This window comes from Rhopalosiphum padi, chromosome 3, assembly GCF_020882245.1.
Source record: "Rhopalosiphum padi isolate XX-2018 chromosome 3, ASM2088224v1, whole genome shotgun sequence".
Classification (NCBI taxonomy): Eukaryota; Metazoa; Arthropoda; class Insecta; order Hemiptera; family Aphididae; genus Rhopalosiphum; species Rhopalosiphum padi.
The window spans coordinates 70,680,306-70,706,432 of record NC_083599.1 but is presented as its reverse complement, the minus strand read 5'-3'; the positions used below and the strand labels follow the sequence as shown (position 1 = coordinate 70,706,432).

The 26,127-nt window shown below is 29.1% G+C and overlaps 1 protein-coding gene across 1 annotated transcript in view; it reads left to right on the top strand.

Annotated features, from left to right (window-relative positions):
• LOC132924274 (uncharacterized) overlaps nt 1-25,892 on the top strand; it is a 32,685-nt gene extending 6,793 nt beyond the window's left edge. The window contains exons 2-5 of the mRNA XM_060988478.1: nt 2,882-4,075; nt 5,032-8,150; nt 19,076-19,526; nt 19,606-25,892. Of these exons, the coding sequence (XP_060844461.1) occupies nt 2,882-4,075; nt 5,032-8,150; nt 19,076-19,526; nt 19,606-20,988 (6,147 nt within the window). The 3' untranslated portion in view covers nt 20,989-25,892. The remainder of the gene's footprint in view (nt 1-2,881; nt 4,076-5,031; nt 8,151-19,075; nt 19,527-19,605) is intronic.
• Nucleotides 25,893-26,127: the final 235 nt, after the last annotated feature.

Genomic DNA, 26,127 nt, shown 5'->3' with positions numbered 1-26,127 from the left:
TTTAAATTGATTAATATTACATTTAGTCTATTAGTTACATATAAATTAATAACATATTGTGTTATATAAGTATTTAACATTATACAGTTTTAAATAAGTAGCAATAGCTATAAGATAATGAAAAAAAAAACTCAATAAATAACCTAATCCTAACCCAATCATTTAATTATCATTCATTTCATATTTATTTCATTTAATATCATATTATTTTGTTCCATTATTTTTAATTTTTACTATAATAGTCAGACTTAAGTTTTATTTTTGTAACAGCCACATCTTTTTTATCAACTAATATAAGATTTTTTTGATCCATCATTTTTAATTTCTTATTATAATAATCAGTTTTACGTTCTATTTTTCTATTGGCTCCATCTGCTAGGTATTGAACTGCTGTATTATTATTCATTATTATTAATCTACATGGTTACATATTATACTTATATAATATGATAATTTTATGTGAAGTTATTGAAATATCAGATAAATAAACAGTGAACTATAAATTATATAAGTGCCAATTTTTGTAGTTGTTAAAATCTAACTTTTGATATTTATCTTATTTTTGTTCAACTTCTACAGTAATCACATGCTGATAAGGTTCTACATCAAATTGTTGTTCAATAGTATTAACTTCTGTTATTACAAAATACAAATATTATTTCAAATTGATTTTGGTTATTTATATGTGCAGAATATTTTATCTAATAGTTACTTACATCTCACATCATTGTCAACATAATCACAATGTAATTGTTCATTGTCATCTGCAAATCCAAATTCGAAAAGTAAAATAAGTAAAAGTATTTAAAGTCTTTGGGTAAACAATCTAGAAAACAATTATTTTGAGTAGTTAGGTAATAAAATTATATTTTTATTTAATACTATGTTAATGTATGTTTACAATAGAACTGTTAATTATAATTGATACAAACTATATTAGTTTAATACTATTATTTTATTAGCATAAAATGTATTATTATAATTCAGTATTTTGTGAAAAGAGATTAATATCTGATAATTAATTAAATTAATAATACAATAACTAACCTCCAGTTTCATTACATATTATCATGTTATTTTCCTTGGCAACAACACCATCAAATGAAAATGTTACTTCTGATTCTGAACTAAGACAATGACCATTCGTAAAATCTTTTATGAAAACTTAAGAATATTGTAGACCTACAATATTTTGAGATACATATAAGACTCTATTATAAGATTTATATTCTAACTGTGAGCGAACCAATGAGTAATATAATAATTTAAAAGAAGTCTCATACAAAGTCTACATGTCCGTTTTAATAAACCTATAGTTTCAGAAAAGTTATTTTTCTTGTGAAGTCAATATGGTTAGTAAATAATAATTTTCAGTCAAAATAAATAAATAAATATTTAAATCATCCACCCAGGCCATAGCCACGAGGGAGGGAGGGGGCATATTGCCGCCCCCCCCTACAACTCTATTTATTAATAGGTAATTTAAATCATAGTTAACTATAATATGTGATTTTTTTTACAAAAAAATTAAATATTTAAATATTTATTTAAATTTAAGGATAAATTATTTTTAATACACAAATCTTGGTTATTATTTAAATCGATTTTTAAATTGTCTGTGTCTTTTAAATTCTTCTTGAATTTTTCTCTTAAAAATGTTTGCATCGTTAGCGAATAACAAAATATTAGAATTAGTAATGATGACTTTAGGTAGATCATTTATTAAAATGGAAAAAAGAAGCTTCTTGTGGAACTCCTGAAATTCAGATATTTTTATATTAAACGATTAGTTTACGGTTTAATAAAAATGAACTAAATTAAGTCAACAGAAGATAATATTAAATCCATAATGTTATACAATTAATAAGTCGTGATCAATTTTATTAAAAGATTTTTCCATATCCGTATATACCTATTTATTATATATATATTATGTATAACTATTTAACTTAATAGTATTCATATAGTTATCCCTAATATTTAATACTGTTAATATGATAAAAACTTATTAACACCATTCCACGAAAGTTATTTATATGAAATGTTCTGTTTATTTAAATAAAATCTAATTAAATAATAAATGTTATGAAGTTTTATCGTAATTTACAACACAAGTTGATATGTCATAAACTCATAAGCATTATTACAATTATAATACGTTATATTAGGAATTACTTATATAATATTATGATCAAGTGTTTCGGGATCTTGTATTCAATTTTAAAAATTTTGACCCAGCGAATAATTGTTTTATCGACATTTATAGAAAAAAAAACTAAAAACCAATGTTCATCTTAAATTAACAAAACGATAAAACAAAAAACTACATAATTTGTATTTAAACATTTTATAATGTTCTTAAGAATAATAACACAATTATGAATTAATTAAAAATATATTTTAGTATACAACATTTTTTATTTAAATATTTTTAAGTTTATTTTAAAATATAGCAAACTAAATTAAATTGTGTATAATATGTATTATTAATATTGGTAAAATATCAAACAATTATAAAAATGATATTTACTATTAAGTATTGTACTACATTATACACGCATAGATGATAATTTATCTTTTAACCGTTTTATATTTGACCAGTAACATTTATTTTATTGAGTTTAATTAAATGAATAAAATCTTGGCAAATTCGTTCTAAATTATATTTTTAATAGATCTAATCCGATAAATATATAAATTACTGATGGTTATTATTACTGATGGTTGTGCAACCATTTTAACAATAATTACTATTTAGGCAACTAGGCTGCTCGTTCACTCGTACTCTCTATTTTGTATTGAGAAATATAACTAACATCTTAATGATATTTGTTTTTAATAAATTGGTTTTTTTTTTTTAATTTTTTTTATAATAAAATAGAAATACGACGTCGTAGACTACGACGACTACGACGACGACGACGACGACGACGACGACGACGACGACGACGACGACGAGGACGACAAGGACGACGAGGAAGACGAGGACGACGACAAGGACGACGAGGAAGACGAGGACGAGGACGACGACGACGAGGACGACAAGGACGACGAGGAAGACGAGGACGACGACGACGACGACGACGACGACGACGACGACGACAAGGACGACGAGGAAGACGAGGACGACACCAACAACTTGGCATCTCTTCGACGTCGAAAAATTAGGCAGCCTTCTAGAAATCGCGTTGTAAGAATGTCAACTGTAGAATCTGGAACGTCACCACCACACGAATCATCACCGTTACGTAAACCAAAAAATCAAACCCCACCACTATCACACAAACAGAAACATCAATCACCACAGTCATTGCATGAATCTTCATTTTTGAATGCCGCGATGGCTGACTCAGGAACCGTTGACGTAGAAGCTGAAAAAAACAAAAAACTTTTGGAATGGGAGCTATCAGCGTTGGAAGCGGACGACTTGCGGTCGCATGCCTGGTACCATGGCCAACAGGTAGATCGCACCGAGGCTGAGAGGCTCTTACGCCAGTGCGTTGCTGAAGAGTACAGTTTTGCTACTACTACTACAATCACAGGGAATACTAATAATAATGATACGATTATTTCTCCAAACCATGCTACTGCCACTATCTCTAAAATATCTTCAACTTTACGACATGATGTTGAAAAAGGTACCAGTGACTCGGATGGGATGGAAGATATCAGCAGTGAGAGCAGCGACACGGATTTTGTCTTCGATGACTTCATTGACGATCTGGTAGACGAACAAGGCGTGGTACCTAATTCGTCGATGGCTACGTCCACCGCGATGGCTGCAGAATTACTATTGCAACAGCGTCGCCGCATTGATGGTGCGTTACGGAAGTTAATACCCAAGCGACCGAACCGACCTCGGCGGCACTTCTACTGTTTCTTAGTTCGAGACAGTCTAAATGTTCGGCCACCGGGCCGATACGTTGTGTCATGTTTGCGGGTTGATAAGTTTGAAGACTTCGAGACTAGGGATAAATACAAAACCGATGAGCAACGTCGTAAGTTTTGCAGACAACTACAACGACGGCAGCGAAGACAGAATCGACATCCGGTATTGCATTTTGTTGTGAATGAGGTGAGTAGCACATGTTAAATTTAACATATTATTTAGTAATTTCTTTCTTATTATTGTTTTGAATCTGATTTAAAATTCGGAAGACCGTAGAATGGTTTGAAAATTACCACATTTTAAAAACGAGCTAATAGTTTTATTTAATCTACATTTTTTTCCATAAAGATAATTCAACAGTAATTGATTTCCCTGTTTTAATTGATTGAAATTATAATAAAAAATATATTGATATCTTTTAATTCAAGTAATAAAATAAAAACAATCGTGTAATAGGATGTGTACTCTTGTCATTAGATTTTTGAATTATTTCACACAATTGGACTAATTATATCATCGAATTTAAATAAATAAATTATGTACCCAATAAAAAATTTTAGCTAATAGAAATAGAATAACTAGATTTTATTAAGAATATTAGACATGACACAAAATTAAAAGTAAACCAAAATAATACATTTTCAGTATAATAAAAATAGATCTGTCTTGGGAACTTTTGTTATGCAGTTTAATAATCGCATTCTACTCAAAAATAAAATTTAAAAACTACTAACATTTTTATTGATACTTGAAATTAAATTGTTAATTAAACTTTAGGTACAAGACAATTTAATCAATAGGTACGAAATGTACGAGATTTAATAAGCAAGTTTTTTAAAAAAGAAAATAATATAATTTTATAAAAAAAAGATTTCGTTGTAAAAGTTTGATGTTAAAGATTTTGTTTGATCTTAAAAATTGATTAAAAAAATTATATTTAATGTTATTCATTTTCTTAACTAACTGAAATATTGAGAATGTGGAATTCAATTAATCCAATTTGAAATGTTTTTATTTGTGTCGACCATATTAATAAATTATAATATAATATACCGAGTAAAATATTTCAAGCTTAATAAGTATTAATATACATATTTTACTGTTGTATATGAATAGTTTTGTTGTTTATTCTAAAATTATAGATAATCATGCAACCCGGAACAGTATATGAACGATCGCAGTTTACTTTTGGGGAAACTTTACCTTCATTGTCTTCCGCTATTTCTACTGCAGGAGTAAACAGTAACGTTGGGCTTAACGAACAACAGCAATATCAGCCGGGATTTGATAGTGTACCCGATCTGATCAGGTACTATGTTGGTGGTGCTGATGACAATGCCGTATTGTCATACGGCGGTGGAAACGATGGAACTGGTAGTGGTAGTATGACGCTTGCTCGGACCCCACAAACTGAAGTACGAATTAGGTATCCATGTAACCGGCGTCGTCCTTTGATGGACAACTTGATGGTTGAAGTTTCAACTCGAAATATTCTACCGGGAACGATGGAAAATTCTCGATTGGTGGTGCGACAACGTTGCAGTGCTTCAACTGCGACTCATGCCCATACTGAAGGATTACGGGTATTATCTTCTTCTCCTGGTGGGTCAACAGAAGCATTAACGTCATCTCAAAATATAAACCATCGACGCAATACACCGTCTCCACCGCCTCATACTTCAAAATGGATGCGAGTACAGTCTTCGTCTAGGTCATCAGTTCGAAAAACTCCTTCAGCGACCGTAACTTCCGCAATGGTTACGTCATCGGAGCCTACTCCAGCAGCAAGACCAGTTAATCAATCTCAGTCACAATCATTACCTTCTTGCTCACGATCGTCAACCCCACCAGTTACATCGGGTCCCTCGGTATCAACTCTACCCCGTCTGTCAAAATCACCGCAAGATCCTATAAAAACTTTCCCGAGTCGTTTTAAATCTGGAAACGCATCAACATCAATTAAAACTCTACCACGTCAATCAAAATCATCTTTTCCACTTCCATCAACCTCCAGATCATCATCGCTAACATCTAAACGCACTTCATCTTCCGAATCAAAATCAATATCGGACCAATTACGACGCACCCCATCATCTTCAAGTACGTCATCGAGAAATACCCAAAATTTGACGATCTCTGATTTATTATCTTCGCCATCATCTTCCACTAACTCGCCAAGACGTACGCGGAGGTCAGTTGCTGATTACTTAAACAGTAGATTAATGGGGCCACCGTTCAGCATTTTTAGTATTACTGCGATGGGCACGAATGACGGTGTACCTTCGCCGGCCGTTAATATAGATGCCCCTGGAACATCATCGGCTGATAGAGATAGGTTCAATGAGCATGCTGTTGATTTGTTTTCACTACCCTTCGAAAGAGCTGTGATGTCGTCATTTGTACGCATACGAGTACGCAATGGATATCGCAGTATGTTAAATAGGGCAACACGGCCTTCATATTCAAGTCAACACAGGAGACCTCCGAATACGAATAGTCCAGATAGCCATCAACGTGGGTCGTCAGCAAGCCATCGGAATCGACCTGGAAGACGCCAAGCTCCTAGTCATAACTCAAGTATACAGAGTTCTTCAGAAAACGATGATGACGACGAAGAACAAGAGCAACTGAAATCCTCGTCATCATCTGATGCGTCTTCTGTTTCAACATCTACGTTAAAGAATGAAGAGATTGAACGAAATAGAGGTAAACGCAAGCAGTTTGTAGATGGCAAAATAACAAAGAATGAAACTTCTGATGAGGAGGGTCGAGAGGTTGAGAATCAGACGGATTGTGTGGAGGGAGATACAGAGACAGATCAAATGTCAAGCGATGAACAGACAACTCCACATCCAGATTGTAACATAAATAACTCATCATCAGAAACATCTGAAAATGAAAATTTTCAGAAATGCCGCACTCGTTGGACTAACACAATGCGTCAAGGGTTAGTTGATATGCAGGAACATTCGCATTCAGATCATCATAATCAACAACTGACTCAAATTACGGGGACACGGAATCGTGATCCCCGACAACGAGGTTCGCGGCAAATACATCAGACGCCAACTGAAGACCAAGAGGTCGATAATGTGGGTACAAGAATAGATTCCAGATTATCGACGAGCACAGACCGGTCAGCTACTTTAGACCCAGCTGTTCTACATCAAAATCGTGCCATTCGTAGCTCCATTAGATCATCAAATAATAATCTATCCGAAAACATGATTAGGCAATGGGTAGGTTTACAAAGAGTTTCAAACCAAAGTAATAACCCCAATGTATCAGTAGTTTATAATGGAGGCCAAATACCTTTGGTCGCAATTTTGCCACGTATTCGGCGACAACGGTGGGAACGGCGGCAAAGCAATAGAAATGTGGTCGCGTCGGGGGACTTTCACTTGCCGGTGGGAGATCAACTTTCACCGGCGAGAGAGTTCCTCAGAGGACACGTGTCTCCATTGGGAGAAACTCAACTGCTAGTGCAGAAGAATATGAATTATCCTCAAATGAATCCGGAGATAGCTGGTCACAACATCGTCAACCAAGAGGGTGGCGTCGCTCCCGTAGCCAGAGCCGGCCAATTGAACACTACTACGACATCCGAGAACATTACCGCCGAGTGCAGTATCGACATATCTGGTCTAGAAATAGGTACTTGTTCTGTTGGTGTCGGTAGTATTGGAAGCAAGCTGCCTTGCGATTACGTAAACATCGATCCTCGCATCGACGACCATAACAACTTAGTTAATAAAAATGACACCCAGCATCAGAACATCAATTTTCTTGAAAAGATCCATCACAGAAAAAAACACCAAGTCATCAAACAACAGAGCAATAATAACTACAATAGTCTTGTTGATAATAACACCGAAACAGCCGTCGATTATGAAAATATAATTTCTCACAACACTGACAATACTACTGATTTCAATTACGAAAATATAGGTCAAAGCGGTGATGAAAATCAGCAAAAACTAATTAATGATTTTAACGGGGATAGTACTGCAGTTGCCAATGCGTTGCGGGCCGTTCACCTGGCGATAATTGGTGATCCCGATGACACCAGTAGAACAACAGTAGGTACCGGCAAACTAGCAGCCGCCTTGTGTCATGCTGATGGTCAGGCTACTGTACTACCATATCGAATGAATTTTACTGAGAGTGAACAAGCTGGACCACTTTTGAGTACATGTCCGCTCCAACTTTTGGGTCAACCTGGACCAGCCGGACGTCGAGCTCGTCTAGATGTCATAGAAAGGTATGATATTTTTAAGATCATATGTATTTAAAGTAGTTATATTCTATAGTTTTTAAGGTAGGAGGGTATTTTATTAATTAATCATACTTAATACGTGTAAAGTAAATTTAGAGTAATGGGTGTGCATACATACTTCTTTTACGACCCGTAAAAGTACTCACAAGCGTATGCGCATGTTAAAACAATGACAATATGACTGAAAATCTAATTTTTTCAGAACAAAATAGTACTTAGACTAGATACTTTTTAAGTAGGGTGGCCCTGTTTCTTCAAAACCTTAGGGTTGATTCAGATCACTTGGATATTGATTTGCTGGGTATTTTTCAAAATATGAATTTCTATTTTCTAGTTACATTGATAATATTTAAGTGAAAAATTTATATTTTAAAAACCACCTAATAAATTGTTGATAAGATTTTACTGAATTAAAATTCCTTATTTGCAATTTATTTATAAGCTGCTATGAGAGCCCTCTGTGCAAAAACCAATCACATAGACTTCCGCATAGTTATTACCTTGTAACACGAGAAGTTATAAACTAGATCCTCACGCTTTCTCAGAGATATCTCTCGGATGCCAAACGCCAGGTTGAGTGATGTTATAAATGGGATGTTAAAATGGGATGTCTATAGGACTTCGCAAAAATCTTCATATTCAACTTCTTTTGGATGTATATTTACATCTTTTAATAATTAATAAACAAAACTTAAACTTCTATGTATCATCAAAAATATATAATTATAAACTCTCTTATGTGTTTAATTAACCGGCTATATTTACTTCACATAGACTTCTCTGAGAAAGTACAGACTTTTATTATTATTTTTAAAATATTAACACTGCAACTACTTTAAGTAGTTTGCAAATTGCAATTGATGTTGATTAGTAGTTAGCATAAGTGCAACTAGGGGGGATATGGGGCTTAGCCCCCCAAACTTACTTCTATTCCCACCTAAAATAATATATTACCTTTGATATAATGCTAAGGTGGGGCCATAGATAAGAATATACTCTCCTAAGATCTAGTGGTAGTGTTACTATTGGTAGCAAAAAAACAGCTTTAAGATCAATCCTAATAATTCTATAATACTTTTATAGAAATTGTTTATATATAAATATAATTTGTTTATATTGCTGGTAATAGTATTTACAATTAGGGAAATTATAATTATTTTTGAATGTATACCTAGATATTGTGGAAAGGAAGCCATAGTGCAATAGAGTGGTGAAAATAACATGTAAAAAAAATTTCAAATTTTCTTTTTTAGTTGTTGAGGAACCACAATGTTTGAACAATAATATTCTAATATTTATCCTTTATATTAGTAATTGTTATTTTATCATTATGTAGGAAATAAGAAATGTAATTAAAAATTGTTAAAACAATAAACTTTTATTTGTTATAACAAAAATAAATATTTATACTTGATAACATAATATACACATAAATAATTAAAAAAAAATAAATATTAATGTCAATGAGGCAACTTCCTTTGCATAAAAACACAAAAATGTATTTGTATTCAATTTATATTAAAAGTACATATTAATCATTTATAATAATAATAATAATAATGATAATGATAATAATATAATAATAATAATGAGGTTACCTATGTGTGTAATACTAATGAGGCAACTGCCTTTGTATCAGATAAAGATATAAAAATGCATTGTAATGTTTTAAATTTATTAAATTTATAAAAAAAAAATTTGATACAGATATAAGGTCGACATAAAATGAGTCTACAACACTAGATAAAATTGGTGTCTCAAACATTATATTTAAATTGTTGTATTTTATAACTTTTAGAAAAATGGAGCCATCTTGGCGTTTACCAATTTTTTGAATTTGTACAATTTCGTTGTTAATTAAATAAAATATTCACTACGAATATTATTTCTACTGACAACAAATTTATCAAGTATAACTTGCTCATATAAAGTTACTGTAGGATCTCTGTGGTATAGTGGGTCATAGTCTATTTCATTTTTCAGTATAGGATAATTTGGGGCAGTTTTAATTTGAACGTTTTGAAATTCAATTACTCTATTGTATACATCTTGTAGGATACCTGGCATTTTTAACAGTTTTTTTGACTATTTGTAAACAGTTTTCATATTTAAATGCACTAAACTTGTCAAGAGGACCATGTTGAAGTGCAAAGTCAGACAAATTAATTAATCCATGTACATTATATGTAACATATTCATAACCGTATAAGGTAGGATATTGAGAGACAAATGAAATAAGTAAATTTTTGGCTATAGTATAATGTGTGATATACAAATCATTACTTATTAAAATTTTTATGGCACAATGAAATAACATAAAATGTTGAAAAAATGGTTTTGCTAATCTTCCTTTTAATACAATTAAAGATGTATACAAAAGAAAAGTCCTGAATTCTGTAGCTTTAAAAAATTCTAATTCATCCAAACTTCGAGGTAATCTATTAAACTCTGAAGGAAAGAATGGTTTCATGTCAATCAGTTGTGAAGAAATATCAGACACTATTTCAGCACTTTTAAACCTTATAGGTTTTTTTCCTTTTACCCAAAAAGTAAGTAAACGTTTCATGACCCCAAGACAGACACAATGCATATAGTCTAGAACAACAGTTGATACTATATTTAACATGAATGCCTTTGCTGGAACATCACAAATTATTTGTCTTATAACAAAATTGTAAATTTTACCATTTAAACATAAGCCATTAGAAATAATACTTTTCATTTCAGTAATAAAAGAGTCTAAATATTCAAAAATTGATTCTGGTTTTTTAAATCTAGCATAATATATTCCAACCGGCATAACATATTTTGATAATATTGGAATATTTACTATTGAAATTAAAATTGGCCATAAATTTGATTTAGAGCTTCTGGAAATTGGCTATCTATCAATATTTACTCTCAATTGTATGTCTGTAGTATCTTTAAGTTGTTTGACATGTGCAAGTAAAATAGGTGTAATCATAAACTCTATACCAATATGAATATATGTACCTGGAGGAGCATTTATTATTGAGTGACTTTTTGGGGTTTGAAATAGGGATCTTACATCTTTTGACAAATTAAGTCCTTCAGATCTAAGAATTTCCAAAAGTTTATTTACACAGTTATGTGAAATATGATAGTCACAAATTAATTGCCGCAATTTATCCTTAAGAGTAATATATTCAGAACTAATAGGTTAAATTGGAGAATTGGTTAAGCATACTGCAGTTAATTCATGGGAATGATTCAAATTGTCTAGTAAACTGGGATACATTGTAGTTTGAGTAGTTTGAGCAGTTAATGGGTTACACACATTTGTAGAATACTGATCTTGTGACACATTAAAATACTCACAGTTAGTAGTTTGGTTCAGAAGACTTGATTTATTATTAAAATTTAAGTTAACTGTTTTCTTATCAGCTTCAAGACATCGCTTGAAATTTTTTTTTGACATAGCATGAAAAGGTTTTCTTTTTTTCAACTATAACAGAAAATTTAATCTATAAATTTAAATATTACTCAAACAAAAGATAAATTTTACAATCGCTCAAAAAAAGTTATAGCAGGTCAATATTATATTTTAAGTAGGTAGGTCCTATATATAATTTTTTACTGAATATTATCTTAAAAATATTTTAGTTGTATAAAAACTGTATACATATACTAAACTATACAAATTAATATTAATTAAATAATTATAAGTTTACAGTATTATATACTTTTAACGATAAGACTTACTCGTATTGGAAAAATTATAATTTATTTTGATTTTGTTGATCTCTAACAAATCGCTGTGAGCCATGACGAAACCAGTCTTTAACATGCAACTCAAAATCAATATCTGATGAATTAAATTTTTCCCTTGATAAGTCTAGAACATAAATAAACAAATAAAAATAGGAACTTGACACAAGTTATCAAAAGCAATATTTAGAATATGTACCTTTCATGATACTCATAAACAAAATATTTTCAAGTCTGAAGTTATTACGAAACCCTGTACACGAACATTTAGAAGACAGCTCGTTACTAAATATTCTTTGCAACACACGTTTAATAAAATTCTTGACATCAGTACCTCCTATTCTAGTAATAAAAGTTGTCTGAAAAATTGTAATTTCCATGTCTTTAATAGGACTTTACTTAAAATAATGTATGCGTTAGTAAATAATAAAGTAGGTAAACAAAACAATTTTTTTTACTTTTAACATATTGACCAACATAAATGAGATGCAAATTGATAAAACAAAATTAAAAATATTTAATATTATTACCACATTGAGTTTAAAATCTGGTTCATTTGTTATACGAATGTCTAAATCTTTCAAAGAGTCAATGTCTTTCAAAGGGAATATAGATAAAAATGCATTATCTATAGTATAATTATTATTATTCTGGGTACCAGACATATTTTTTATTGTTTGTTCTAGACGGTCCATTCTTCCATCCGGTCGCTTAAAATATGCATTTGTTTCAATACCTTGTTCGTAAATAAGTTTTAATATGTTTGTCTGATCAGTATCTGTAATAAAAATATAATTTATTTTTAAATACTTATACTATTTACTAAATGTAATGATAAAAGTAAAATTAGTACATGTATTTTTTAAATTTAAATATAACAGTTAATACAGGGCATAAATACATAGAAAAAAAAACCACCTTAAAATTAAAACATAACCACAACTTACCAATATTAACAGAAAAATTGTTAGCATCATTTCTAAGTATAGCTGAGGTAGTTAATATTGGACGAGGTGTTGAAAATTGTGAAATTGGTACTGTGTTTGTGTTTTCAGAATAGTTAGGAAATCCAGACTGATAATCATTTACATTTTGTTCGTTCATATTTAGTAATGTGTTCATTGCTGCTAAACAATGTTTTAAAACAAGTTTATTTGTAGTTGCACAATAGATAAATGTGTTAATTAATTATAGTGATATAAATAATTTTTAATGATAATACTTACATAACATATAAGCGCCACTGCTAGGCATTTGTTCTGAGGTTGCAGGAGAAATGTTGAACTCTGATCAATGTCATACAAAATATTTTGATTGATATTTGATGAAGTAGAAGCTAAAGTTTTGGTTTCACATGGTTTTGAATATTTATTATTATTTTTGACTAAAAATAAAAAATTAAACTGATTTAAGTAATAACAATATCACGCACGACCCTTCTATATGATTGTATATTTAATAATACCCTCTATAAACTATAATGTTCTGTATTAGCACAGAATAATATAATACAATACAGGGGTAATTTTAAATATAAAAATACAGTTAAAAATTGTTTGGCATGTTGGATATTTAATTTTAAAACAATTTATCATTAATTTATACAAATGGGTAATTAAAAATAGATAGATATATAGTTACTAGCAGAAGACATGGATCCCAATGATATATTTGAATTTGATTCAATGCTGAAATTTTAAGACACTTCTGGAATATCAATAATTGAGCTAGTTGTTACACTTTTTGTTTTGTCATGTTTTTTCATAACTTTTATTGGTACATCATCATTACTGCTATCTACAAATATGTTGGATGAATAAGAAATAAATTACAAGAAATATTATTAATGTTATTGTTCAACTTTTAATTTTTAATACCAAACTAATTGTTGTTGAATTATTATATTTATTACAGTAATCTTATAACTTAGAATAGTAAATAGTTCTTATATAATTGTAACAAAAATAAGGAGTTATTAATTAATAATTTAAAAACTTGATTTTTATTTATTCTAAGCTGAGCTATGAATATATTTATTTTCAAATATACATTTAATATAGCTTTAGTATTTACACTACTAATAAATGAATATACATAGAATATAGATTAGATTCTACACATTTTTATTTATTTGTTTATTTTAAATTTGTTATTATTTTTTTTTTTTGGCAACAAAGCATTGTTACATATTGGCAAATTTTTTATATGACATGTGTTTACTTATCTCTATAAGGCAATGCTTGTAGTGTACCTAGGTGATGAGTACTTAAGAAGTAATATATTTACAATTAAAAACTTAATATGTAAATAATGTGTACACTAGTTCATTATATTAAATTGAACAATTAAAAAATTATATATTTTAATAAAAATAACCTATTAATAATTGGGTTCAGTATTACCCTATATTTATTTATTAACAAATATGTAAATAACAAAATATAAATTTAATAATATTTCATATTTTCTTTTAAGTTATAACTTATAACTAATAAATAATATTTTAATTAAATACATTAATAACTAATTAAATAAATAAGATTCTTACCACTATCAACAATATTATTGTCACTATTACTGAAAAGTTGTTTTCTTGATGAAAAGTTAGGTTTGTAACTTTTACAACCACGGTTCGATTCATAAGCCGACAGGAATATTTCTCTTTCTTTTTTTACAGCATTATCATAATTATCTATGTAAAATCAAAATGTATTATTGTATTAATTATGTTTGTTTACATATAATATGTAGCATAATATTATAATAGGTATATTTTTCTATTTTTTAACTATCTATGCTACAGATATGTAGTAGCAACAAATATCTACAGTTATCTACACATATTTTTTTTAAACAAACACATTTTGTGTTTATGCTAAGATTTTGGAAATAAAAATATTGAATATAATATTAAAAATTATAAATATTATATGCTAAGTATTATAGAAACTAACATCACATAAGTACGTACTGAAAAACATTTTTAAATACATTAAAAGAGCCATTTTATTCATTAAAAATTTTCTATTTTATTAAAAAAAAAAACCTTGTGTTACTTCACAGTATGTACAAAAATAGAAGATAAAAACAGTAATTTGTATATTGAGGTAAACAAATATATAATTTTTATAATTTTATATCAAGTACATTTCATGAAAAGAACATTTTCACATTTTTACCAATTGGAGGCATTATATTAGTATACATACCTATACATTTTGTTACAATTGTACATACCTACCAATTTCTAAATAAATTAAATATTACCTTAATTTAAAATAAATTAGTTCTTTGGTGCATTTTATCAAGGGAGAATATTAACAAATACCAATCACTTCACTATACATAGAAACTAAGGGCTAAGATATTATTTATATTATATTTAAGCTTAATTTTTATACATACCAAAACATAATCCTTCCACTAAATTTACTGGATACAATGACCAGTTACTGGATGGCTCTATAGCGTTAGATAACATAGCGGTTGTGACTGCTTTCTAGGCCATTTACAGTACACTATATTATTGTCTTGACGACTAATCCAATTATTAGGAATGACTGAATAGGTATTTTCTTCTTCAAAATAACCCACAAACCACTGGAAATAATAATTACAAACGAGACCAAATAATGGTATAGAAATTACAATGAATAAGTACCAACATTATTATTAATAATTCTAATTTGTATATATTATAATATGTAATTGTAATATAATAAAAGATTGGTAAAGTGGTTAACACTCTCAACTGGTGTATATTTCAAGTTTCTACGACTAGGAATTTTTAATTAGGTATAACAAAATTCTAAAATTATTTGTTTGTAAATAATCGATACCTATTTTACACGTGAATATTTTTACGTGATTTTGTAAAAATTTAAACTTTAGAGTTAAGATAAATTTTTTTTTTAATTTGCCAACGCTCAACTTTTTTTTATAATTATTGTAAGCCAAACTAATTGAAAATCTTGTATTCAATTTTCAATTCTAAGCTACTTAAATAAAATTGTTTATACATTTTTAACTACAAAATATTTAAATATTCATGATTTTGACGAATTTTTGTCAATATTTGAACTTCGTACGCTTATAAAAAAAAATTTTAACCAACCATTTTTGACTTTTTTTAACCACAATAAGAAAAACTTATAAGAAACCTTGTATTAAATTTTCAAGTTAGTTTGGGCACCCAAAATTTTTTTTGTCGACATTTCAAAAAATAAATACTTAAAAAAATTGAAAATTTCAGTTGTTTACAAAAAAAGCTCAAAAAAGCCAGTATATTTTGCAAATTTAACCGTATAACTCTAGTATAAACATTTGGTGAAAATTTAAAGTTTTTATGGTGATTCGTTTTTTAGTTACAATAATATGAAAAGAAATCGATTTTGTCAAAAACTGGTTTTGCGTGAAAATTCCCGTTTGTCGTCATTTTTTTGAGTGTTTTAAATATTTTTTTTTATAATATAAAATACCAAACATAACTATGTTTATTGGCTATTACAATATTACAAACTATAGGTGTATAAATCCTATGTTGTATTCTATATTTTCTTATTTTGAACATTAAAAATGTAGGTATAAACATTAAATACATATATTGAAATTATAATGAAACAAATTGTAACTATTTATCTTAATAAATAAAACATAATATTGACCTTTACTTAAAAATGAGCCAGACCAATTCTGCAGTAAAATATATTATAATAATATTATTTGCTTAGTATACTTACTGTTCTTTGTGAAGAGTCCATAGTAATAATAGGTAATAATACTATATAAGCAGTAGCTCGGGCTACTGACACAATGACACCATCTCAGGATTTCAAGCCTCAGCTATCGAGTTGATTTAAAATTAATTTAAATGAACAAAGTATATGCGAATAAATATTAAATACAGTCAGCAATATTACGATTTACGGCATGGATTACAGCTCACAAAGTAAAAATAATGTCAAATCACTGCAGATTAAAACAAAATATCACAACACACGGGACGCGGTCGTCGATCATGAATGACAAATCCTAATTCCGAATTTTAATAATCACATAATCACCAATATTCAACTATTTTATAAAAATAGCATTATACGTAGTGTAATAATAAATCAATAAACTTCACATAGTACTATAGTAGTCTATTTAACGTCCAAATGTGATGTTTAGTATAAATATGTACAACTAATAGACGTATATGTGATATTAATCAGTAGATGTTCTGTTTATATACGCTACATAATATTTTTTAAGTAATATAAATAAATATTAAAATATGTAACAATAAAACTTCCCGTTGATGTTACAATTTGATATCCGTAAGACATTATATTTTTGTAACGTCAAGATAATATTGTATTAAATAACTATAGGAAGTAACAAATAAACAACAATTAGATATGCATTTTTTGCAGTCACGTGGATGTTTGTAAAAGGAATTTTCATTTCTGCTATGTCACATAGATATTCCTATTTTAGTTGACTTATTACAATGCATGAAAGTTAAAATCTTGGAATTGCACAGAGGGAGGGGCTGGTTTGAAGTTACTTCAGCACTCTACAAGTGAAATAATCGGTTTTTTACAAATTTTTTTTCACCAATATTCGTACAATATTAGCATAAATTTAAACGACTCTTTTTGGAATTTGCACAACCATTACTTTCGAATTATTTATAAAAAAAAAATCATGAGGGGTAAATAAATATTTGATGTTACTTGATAATTATTATTCATCTTTTTATTTACTCCTGCAAAACAAAAATGATATTTTATTATAGAAGTTGTAACGAATTGGTGTTAAACAAAGAAAAAAAACGTTAATTTAAATTTTAATTAGGTATGTTTAATTGGTACGGGTAATAATTAAATATTATTTATTGTATAATATGTCGTACTTCTATTTTTATTATTTATTATGTTTTTACTGATCAGATAAATTTGATGCCAAACGAAATGATTGTTGACACGTGTGAACATTAGGCATATACAATGATACTAATAATTAATACCTAAAAATAAAAATGTATATAATTAAAGTTTAAACAAATTTTTTCAATGTTAAAAATCATCTCAAGAACATTTTTTCAGTGCATTTTTTAAAAAAAATTCTGTTATGAGTGTATTAAATCGTTTTTTTAAAGAATTTTTCTGGTTTTTTAGAGCATTAAAATCTCTTTCCTAATAATTATATTATATCAAATAAATAAATAAAAAAAATATAGAAAGAATAGTTTAAATTTTTAAGTTTTGTGAACTATGAGGTATGCAATTATTATTGGAACACGTGCTTTATACATAAAATCATATGGATTAAAATGTACACATAATAGGTACATTAATATTATATTAGTATCATATTATTTAAATCTTTATGTTAGTTGAATTACTTTTATGATGATGTAAGTAGTTTACTTTAGTTAAAAATATAATAAAAATCTTCACACCATCGTTATATCCTTAACTGGTACAGAGTTTGTATTGAGATCATCATACAATTCCTGGTTGTTTGTATCATATTTTGCTTAAGATTTTAATGGCCAATATAATGTCCATGGATGTAACTAGGATTTATTAGTTACAGGGGCTAGAGTCTTAGAAAACCAAAGTTCAAAATAATTTGAGGCTAAAAAGTAAAACCTTATAGGTGAGCTAAATACAAATACAGGGGGGCTAAGCCCCACTATATCCCCCTAGTTACGCTGATGGTTATGTCTAAGTTTTGATTTTCCCTGGTGAAATGATATAACGCCAAGAACTTCAAAGACTATTGTTACACAGATGAAAATTAGAGGCATGTCACATATATTACTAGGAAATTTACTTGCAATTTTACTACTACACTGATCATTTTCTAATATTTGGTTAAAAAGCTCTTTCGTGATTTTTTTATAAATAGTTTGCAAATAAGGGTCGTGAAAATTCCAAAAGTAGTCATACAATATTCATACTAATTAGGTAGTGAAAGTTTTTTTAGTTAAATTGGGGAAGGAGGGAGTGTAATGTACGTGTAAGTGGTTCACCACCAATACTTGCTACAATATTCAAATATCATTTAGCTCCTTAATTGTACAGTAGTTAATATTTAGTTAATATTACTTAATGTATTATGTATTAACTGGGGAAAATAATATGGCGGCTGCCTGCAAACTTAATGTTGTATGTGGCGTCGTCATTTAGGTTTGCTTGTCTCCAGTACCTGGTTGCAATGACAGTAATAGTGACGCCATGTCTGCTATTAATTGGCAGCGATATCAATGACAAAGAAAATCCAGCAGATGTGAATCTTGAGTGGAGTTTGGAAGATGAATACGAATACCGGCGTCGGCGGTTCTATTACCGATGTGCTGGTTTCAGTAGTTGGCTTGTCTCCGATAACGATTCCACATCGGACGATGACGACGACAGTTATAAATTAACAGCAAACTCAGATTTTGATTCTGGTTATTCATTACCACCAAGGGAAGAATGGGCTGTTGAAAAGCGTCACTGGTTGGATCTACTGACTAGGCATAGAGCAGCTGCCCTGGATAAGTGGATTCGTACGGCAGCTGATGCCAAACAGGCAGTGGGTGATGTGTATGGTTATCGGGCTCTGATGTCTGCGCTATGTTCTGACAGGGTAATCGATGTAATTTAAATATAAAATATTTTGATTAGATATATATAATATTATAAGTTTCCACTAATTATTTTTATATACATTTAAGATCCAGGCACTACAAGATGCATGGGCAACTCTTCGTCGTGTACATACTGCCACAGCCGTGGCATTTGAATCCCGGCTTCGACCCGAGTTTCTGGGACGCGGTGAAAAGAATTTAATGACAATGTTGGGCAAACCAGGCATTAACAACGTCGATGACAATGATGTGAATGAGCTACTACAACTTCCACCAAACGCAACAATACCTGATGCAACATCATTGGCCGTTCTTTACGAACATTTGTATACGGACAATATTTCAGATGCTGGTAGTGTGAACTCTACTGCCGTCAGCTCAAACGATATTGGCAGTAAGAAGGAAAAAGACCCTAGACTATCGTCGTTTTTTACTTCACCATTGTTATTGTCACCGTCACCATGGCTATCTCTTAAAAGTGGTATAAGTGGGGGACTAGGATCATCGATGGGGTCTGACTACGGTCTAAGTGCACTTAATTTTCTATGTATCCAATACTCTGATTGGGTGCAGCAAAGTTACGGTGATGATGATTCTATATTACCGTTAATAAAATCACCAGTATTACAGCTAGACCGGTTCCGCAGTAATTTCCGTGCACTATTACGTCAATATAGCGGAGGTGGCTTTGGTGATTATGACGACGGCGATGTAAGGTTTAACTATGTATCCAGTTACAAAGATGTAGACCTCCAAAGAGAAGAAAATACTTCCTACCACGAGGAATTCAATTACAATCGAAACGATGAATTTGCATACGAACGACAATATGAAGACAATGTGGAAGAGTATGGCACAGGTGGTGATGATAATGATGACTGCGGCGATGACGATGACGATGACGATGATGCTACAGTTATCTGCTGCAATAATGGAAGTTCTATTTCGGTGATGAAAAACAATGCAGTTGATACTAGTTATGGAGACACACTCGTTGCAGCTAAGACAGAAAATCAACGACAAACAACAACAAAAAATGAGAAATTCTTTAATCATAAAAAAGATCAAGAAGAAGACAATCTATATGATCGCTGGATCGAGGATGCGAGTGTTTATGGTCGAGGCCCTGCGCCGTTGAATATCGTGTTCTGTACCGAGCTTCATGTCCGTCTCTTTTGGCCCCCCACGCTTTTCCTTCAAGACATTAATGACAATGAAGATGTCATTGATCATAAATCGGCAATACCCGCCTATGCGTTAGGTACAACCTACGTGGCTACCGTAACAGCCGCTTTCGATGATAAAGACAAATTTACCAACCATGTGCCACCGCCATTGACCCTTAATCATGAAATAACGGCACAACTAGATCAAGCTGCCCAGGACATGCGTCTCAGGTACAAAGCCATGGATGATTTTTTAGATAGAGCGTGTGCCTATTCAACGTCTGCCACTAAAATAGCCTACTAAGATAATAACGACGGTGGGAAAACAACAACAGCATTATCCGCTATCACAGTGTACTTAAATGAATATGTAGACCAGAAAATATCTAACATTGGAAAGGTAAAGTTGTGCTGAACTTTGTTGGAGTAACAAATTATATATCAAAATTATTTTTTATGTATATAAAATCTAGGTATGTTTTATAGAAATGTAAGTTCGTTGTACAATTACCTACTTCATTTATAGTATTGTATCATTGGCGAGTACCTGCTATAATATTTATGGATTTGATTAGTTAGTTAAGTTTATAATTAGGTATAATGTTATACGTGAGTCGTGAGTGTACTCATTATTGTGGAATATTCTAATTAAACTGCCCAGTGGCTGGGGGTAGTAAGAATTCCAGCCACGGTGATGAGCACGACCGGTCGTAAGAGGCGACTACATGAGCTCCTGCGCGTGTCAAATATCATCCTGGTAGTGGCGATTACATGCTAAGAAGTTCACAGCTACTAGGTATGAGACACGTGTAGCTAGGTTATATAAGGCAGTTGACAGTATATTTTGTTCCATTTGTTGTTCACAGTATGATTAATTTATACATTTTCATTTTTTTTTTTTTTTGAAAGACCGCTCCTAATATTCCGATTGTTATGCAAGTGTATATGTATTCAGAGTAATTTTTTTTTATACAAGTTTCAATTATTTACTTTTTTCTAATCAATATAGTTCATGCAAAGCACAAGATGATCACAGAAATTTGATTGATTTTCTTATGAATTTTATTACTAAAACTAAATAATTTCAACCATTGTGTAATTAGTGTCAAATAACGTTTTAATGACTCAGAAAAAATACATTAACTTTCGATACACGATATTTATTAATAATCAAGCTTAAGTTTCAAATTATTGATTAATAACATAATTTACTAAAAATAGTCATTCGTAATAAATATTCAATTAACCATGTGCAGGACTTAGTGCGGTTAAATAAGTATGTTTAAGTTAAAATTAGACATGTTTATGTTACAATTAATACATTTATCATCAAATCGTTTTCCCGACACCTACTAAAAAACCAGATACTCATAAACAGCCATTATAAGTTATGTTAACTAAGATTTAATATAAATATCTATTATAAATACTTGCATAGCATTTATTTATTTATTTTTATTTTAATAAGAGACAACGGACTGCTATTGTAAATAATTTAAGATTTTAATGATATAGAACTTTTAGATGATTATTATTCTTCATTGTTTTGCTTGCTCGTTCGATGTAGGTTAAAATTTATCAAGTTTCTAATTTTTAAATTTATATATACTTTTTTAATTGATAAGTTATATACTACGATTTAATACTTTAATTACAAAGAAAGATAAGCCGCAGTTTTTACCCGAAAATGTACTTGCCAACTCACACGTTTTACTAAGTAATTTTAATTTTTTTTTTTTATTATTATTATAAATTGTTCAGGGCTTAAGAGTTGTTAGTTTGTCTATCATACATTGTAGAATAATTGTTTGTGCATTTTATACCAGGTTAAATTGGTAGCTATTTTAAAATTAAAATTTAAACTATGTATATTTATAAGCTTACACAATTTTAAGAATATTTATTTTCTAACTGCACGTGCACATAAAAATAGATAATTTATATTATTTTAATTAAATTAAGATATAAGTTTAAATTTCAGTTTAACTACATAGGCAACATTTATTACAATATTTTAATTTAGAAAAAAAATTACAATTTGACAAATATTGATTAAGTATGAATTTTCAAAAAACTTTAATTAAATGTTTAAATTATGTTATGCATCACTAGAGAGGTTAATAAATATGTATGTGTATATTAAACATTTTCGTTCAAGTAAGACAACATTAGCTACATAAAAAAATGCCAAGCATAGTGAACTATCTTTATAGCTTCAGGTTTTTCGGTGTATATACCTCACTCGATAGTTTAAAGATAAATTTAATTATATTAATAATAGTATATAGTATATATTAGTATAAAATACAACGAGTTGTTGTAAAATGCGTGATTGAATAAATGACTTACTTAATTTAGTTTGCTCGAGTCGAGGTTTTTGTTTTTTCATTTTTATTTTTCAGTGTACATACATTTGGTCGTTAGTTACTTGTTTACTACTACATTTGTATTTGTACACGCCCGCTCGATAGTTTAAATATATGATTAAGTATAATTATAATTGTATATACTTTATAGTAATTGAATATACAACGATTCTTCGGAAAAGTTAAAAAAAATAAACAATGAATTATTATTCTACGCTCGAGTTGAGGTTTTTGTTTTTTCATTTTTATTTTTCAGTGTACATGCATTTGGTCGTTGGTTACTTCAACCGTTGCGTGTATACGCCCGCTCGATAGTTTAAAGATAGGTATAAGTATAATTATAATTTTATATAATATATAGGTAGTATACAATGGTTTGTTGGAAAAACCATGGGGAAAATATTTGAATTAATTTAGTTCTCGAGTTGAGGTTTTCTTTTTTCATTTTTATTTTTCAGTGTGCATGCACTTGGTTGTTGGTAACTTCAACCGTTGCATGTATACGCCCACTCGATAGTTTAAAGATAGATGTAAGTATAATTATAATTTTATATAGTATAAAGTATACAATGGTTTGTTGGAAAAACCATGGGGAAAATGTTTAAATTAATTTAGTTCTCGAGTTGAGGTTTTGTTTTTTCATTTTTATTTTTCAGTGTATATGTACTTGGTTGTTGGTAACTTCAACCGTTGCATGTATACGCCCACTCGATAGTTTAAAGATAGATGTAAGTATAATTATAATTTTATATAATATATAGGTAGTATACAATGGTTTGTTGGAAAAACCATGGGGAAAATGTTTAAATTAATTTAGTTCTCGAGTTGAGGTTTTGTTTTTTCATTTTTATTTTTCAGTTTACATGCACTTGGTCGTTGGTTACTTCAACCGTTAAGTAGCGTGGTAGGTTCTTTAATTTAGTTTTTATTTTAATTTAAATTTAATACACATGAACTAAAGTTAAATTGTTGATATTATTGCTAATATTTTTTTCATAGTCGTCACCAATATTACAATTTATTACATCAGTCCGCTTATGCATTATTTCTCTTATAAAATTTAATTTAACACTATTGTAGGATTAGAATAATAATAATAATAAAAGCTATTGTACCATTCACCGTTGAATAATTAATATTATAATATTATAATGAATAATTGTCGAGCGCTAAGTATTTTTAAGTTATTATAATATTATGTATATCATATTTTTACTCTTAAGTTTTAGTCCTTTAGTTTAATCTTAATTTTAATTTAATTTATATTATACTTTATAATAATTAACTATGATTAAATTGTTAATAATGCCAATACCATTATTATTCAATTTTAGCGGTATCGCCAATGTTACAATTGATCCATCAGCCTATTATATTTATCTTGTAAAATTGCATTTAATACTACTATTATATTGTATTATTCATCATTGAATTAATGATATCATATTATTATTTGTCGTACATTTAAAAAAATAATTGTTACATCTATTTTTAAGTTACTATGTTTATCATATTTTTTTGTCTACAGTTTAAAAATGTAGCCAAGTTTTTCGTTACAGCTTAAATTGAATGTCCCGGGTAGATAGAATACATATGTACCTGAATACAATTTTTTTCATATATTTATTTTACATTTCCTCCGTACAACGCATATGTTTAAATCTATAAATCCTTGCTTAGATTGATTTCAATTTTAATTTTATTCATATTAAATTTATTAATAAGTAACTATATATAGTTAAATTATTGATAAAGCTATTTTTCTTATTATTTGATTGTATTTGTAATTATATTATTATATGGACCAATTAAATCTTCGCTCATTCATTGTGTTCACCCTATTACTGACACTTATAAGTATAACATTCATATAATTACCTAATTAATTAATTTCAAACAACCTTCCATGAATACGTTGTAAGTTCTGGTAATTCGATATCGATCCTTATCTCGTTTTATAGCCATATTAATTTTTTGTTTTGTTTTAGTACACAAAACGACTATTTCGTGTCCTTGGTATTTATAAAGGCTCGAAGATAGAAGATATCATTTTTATTTTATCAATAATAAAATACTAATATTAGTTACCTATATGATAATAATAATAATATTTTTTTTTAAATTATTTATTCAAGAGTCATTACATTGAATTATGTTTCATTCACAAAATATTATTAAGTTATTTCAATTGGTACTGATACTATCTATGCTGGCTAATTTATTTTATGAGTTCCTAAAATTACATTGGTGAAAATTTTCATTCTAGATTTGACAATTAAACATTAAAAATAATTATTTTCAATTAAATTACCAGGTCAAAAAAGTATATAACCTTGTAAAAGTAACAAATAAAAGTACAAATTATATAATAGACACCCGAGTTATGTATGGTATATTAACAAACTGCCTATTTATTAAATGTACTGGTATTTTTTTTTCTATATTTTATTATATTATAATATTTTACTTTTACTTTTTTTATTATTATTATAGCTTAAGTTGTGTAAAAGCGTGCAGCTCAAATATTTGTGTTTAAATGTCTAAAAACATAACATATAAAATTGTTATTGTAAAAATTGTATTATGTATTACTTGTAACGCATCAGTTGAATCAATGAGTTAATTAACCATACTTTATAACATTTACCTTGCAGTAATTGATTATTTTATTTTTTTCAAAACAAATAATTATTATCCGTGAGTCTTGTGTATTATCCATTATAAATGATTTCAATGTATTTTTCATATACTTTGTGATTCTTGATGATTTTTTATTTTATTTTAATTATTTCTGCACTTGTAATTTTATTCGAATTAATAAATAATAAAATAATACATTAAAGTTTAGCTGTAATTCTATTTCTTACTCGTCATTATTCCTTTAATATTTACCTATTACAACTACCCTTTATAACAAAATTAGTTCACGTCCAGTACTTGAATTGAAAAGGAGTAGTACCTACATCGTTTTAAATAAACTTTTGGTACACATTTCTAATTTCAAAAAAAGAACATTATTGATAGGTATCTCATTTTGTATGGTTAAGCAACTTGAATGGCTATTTGGTTAGAACTTT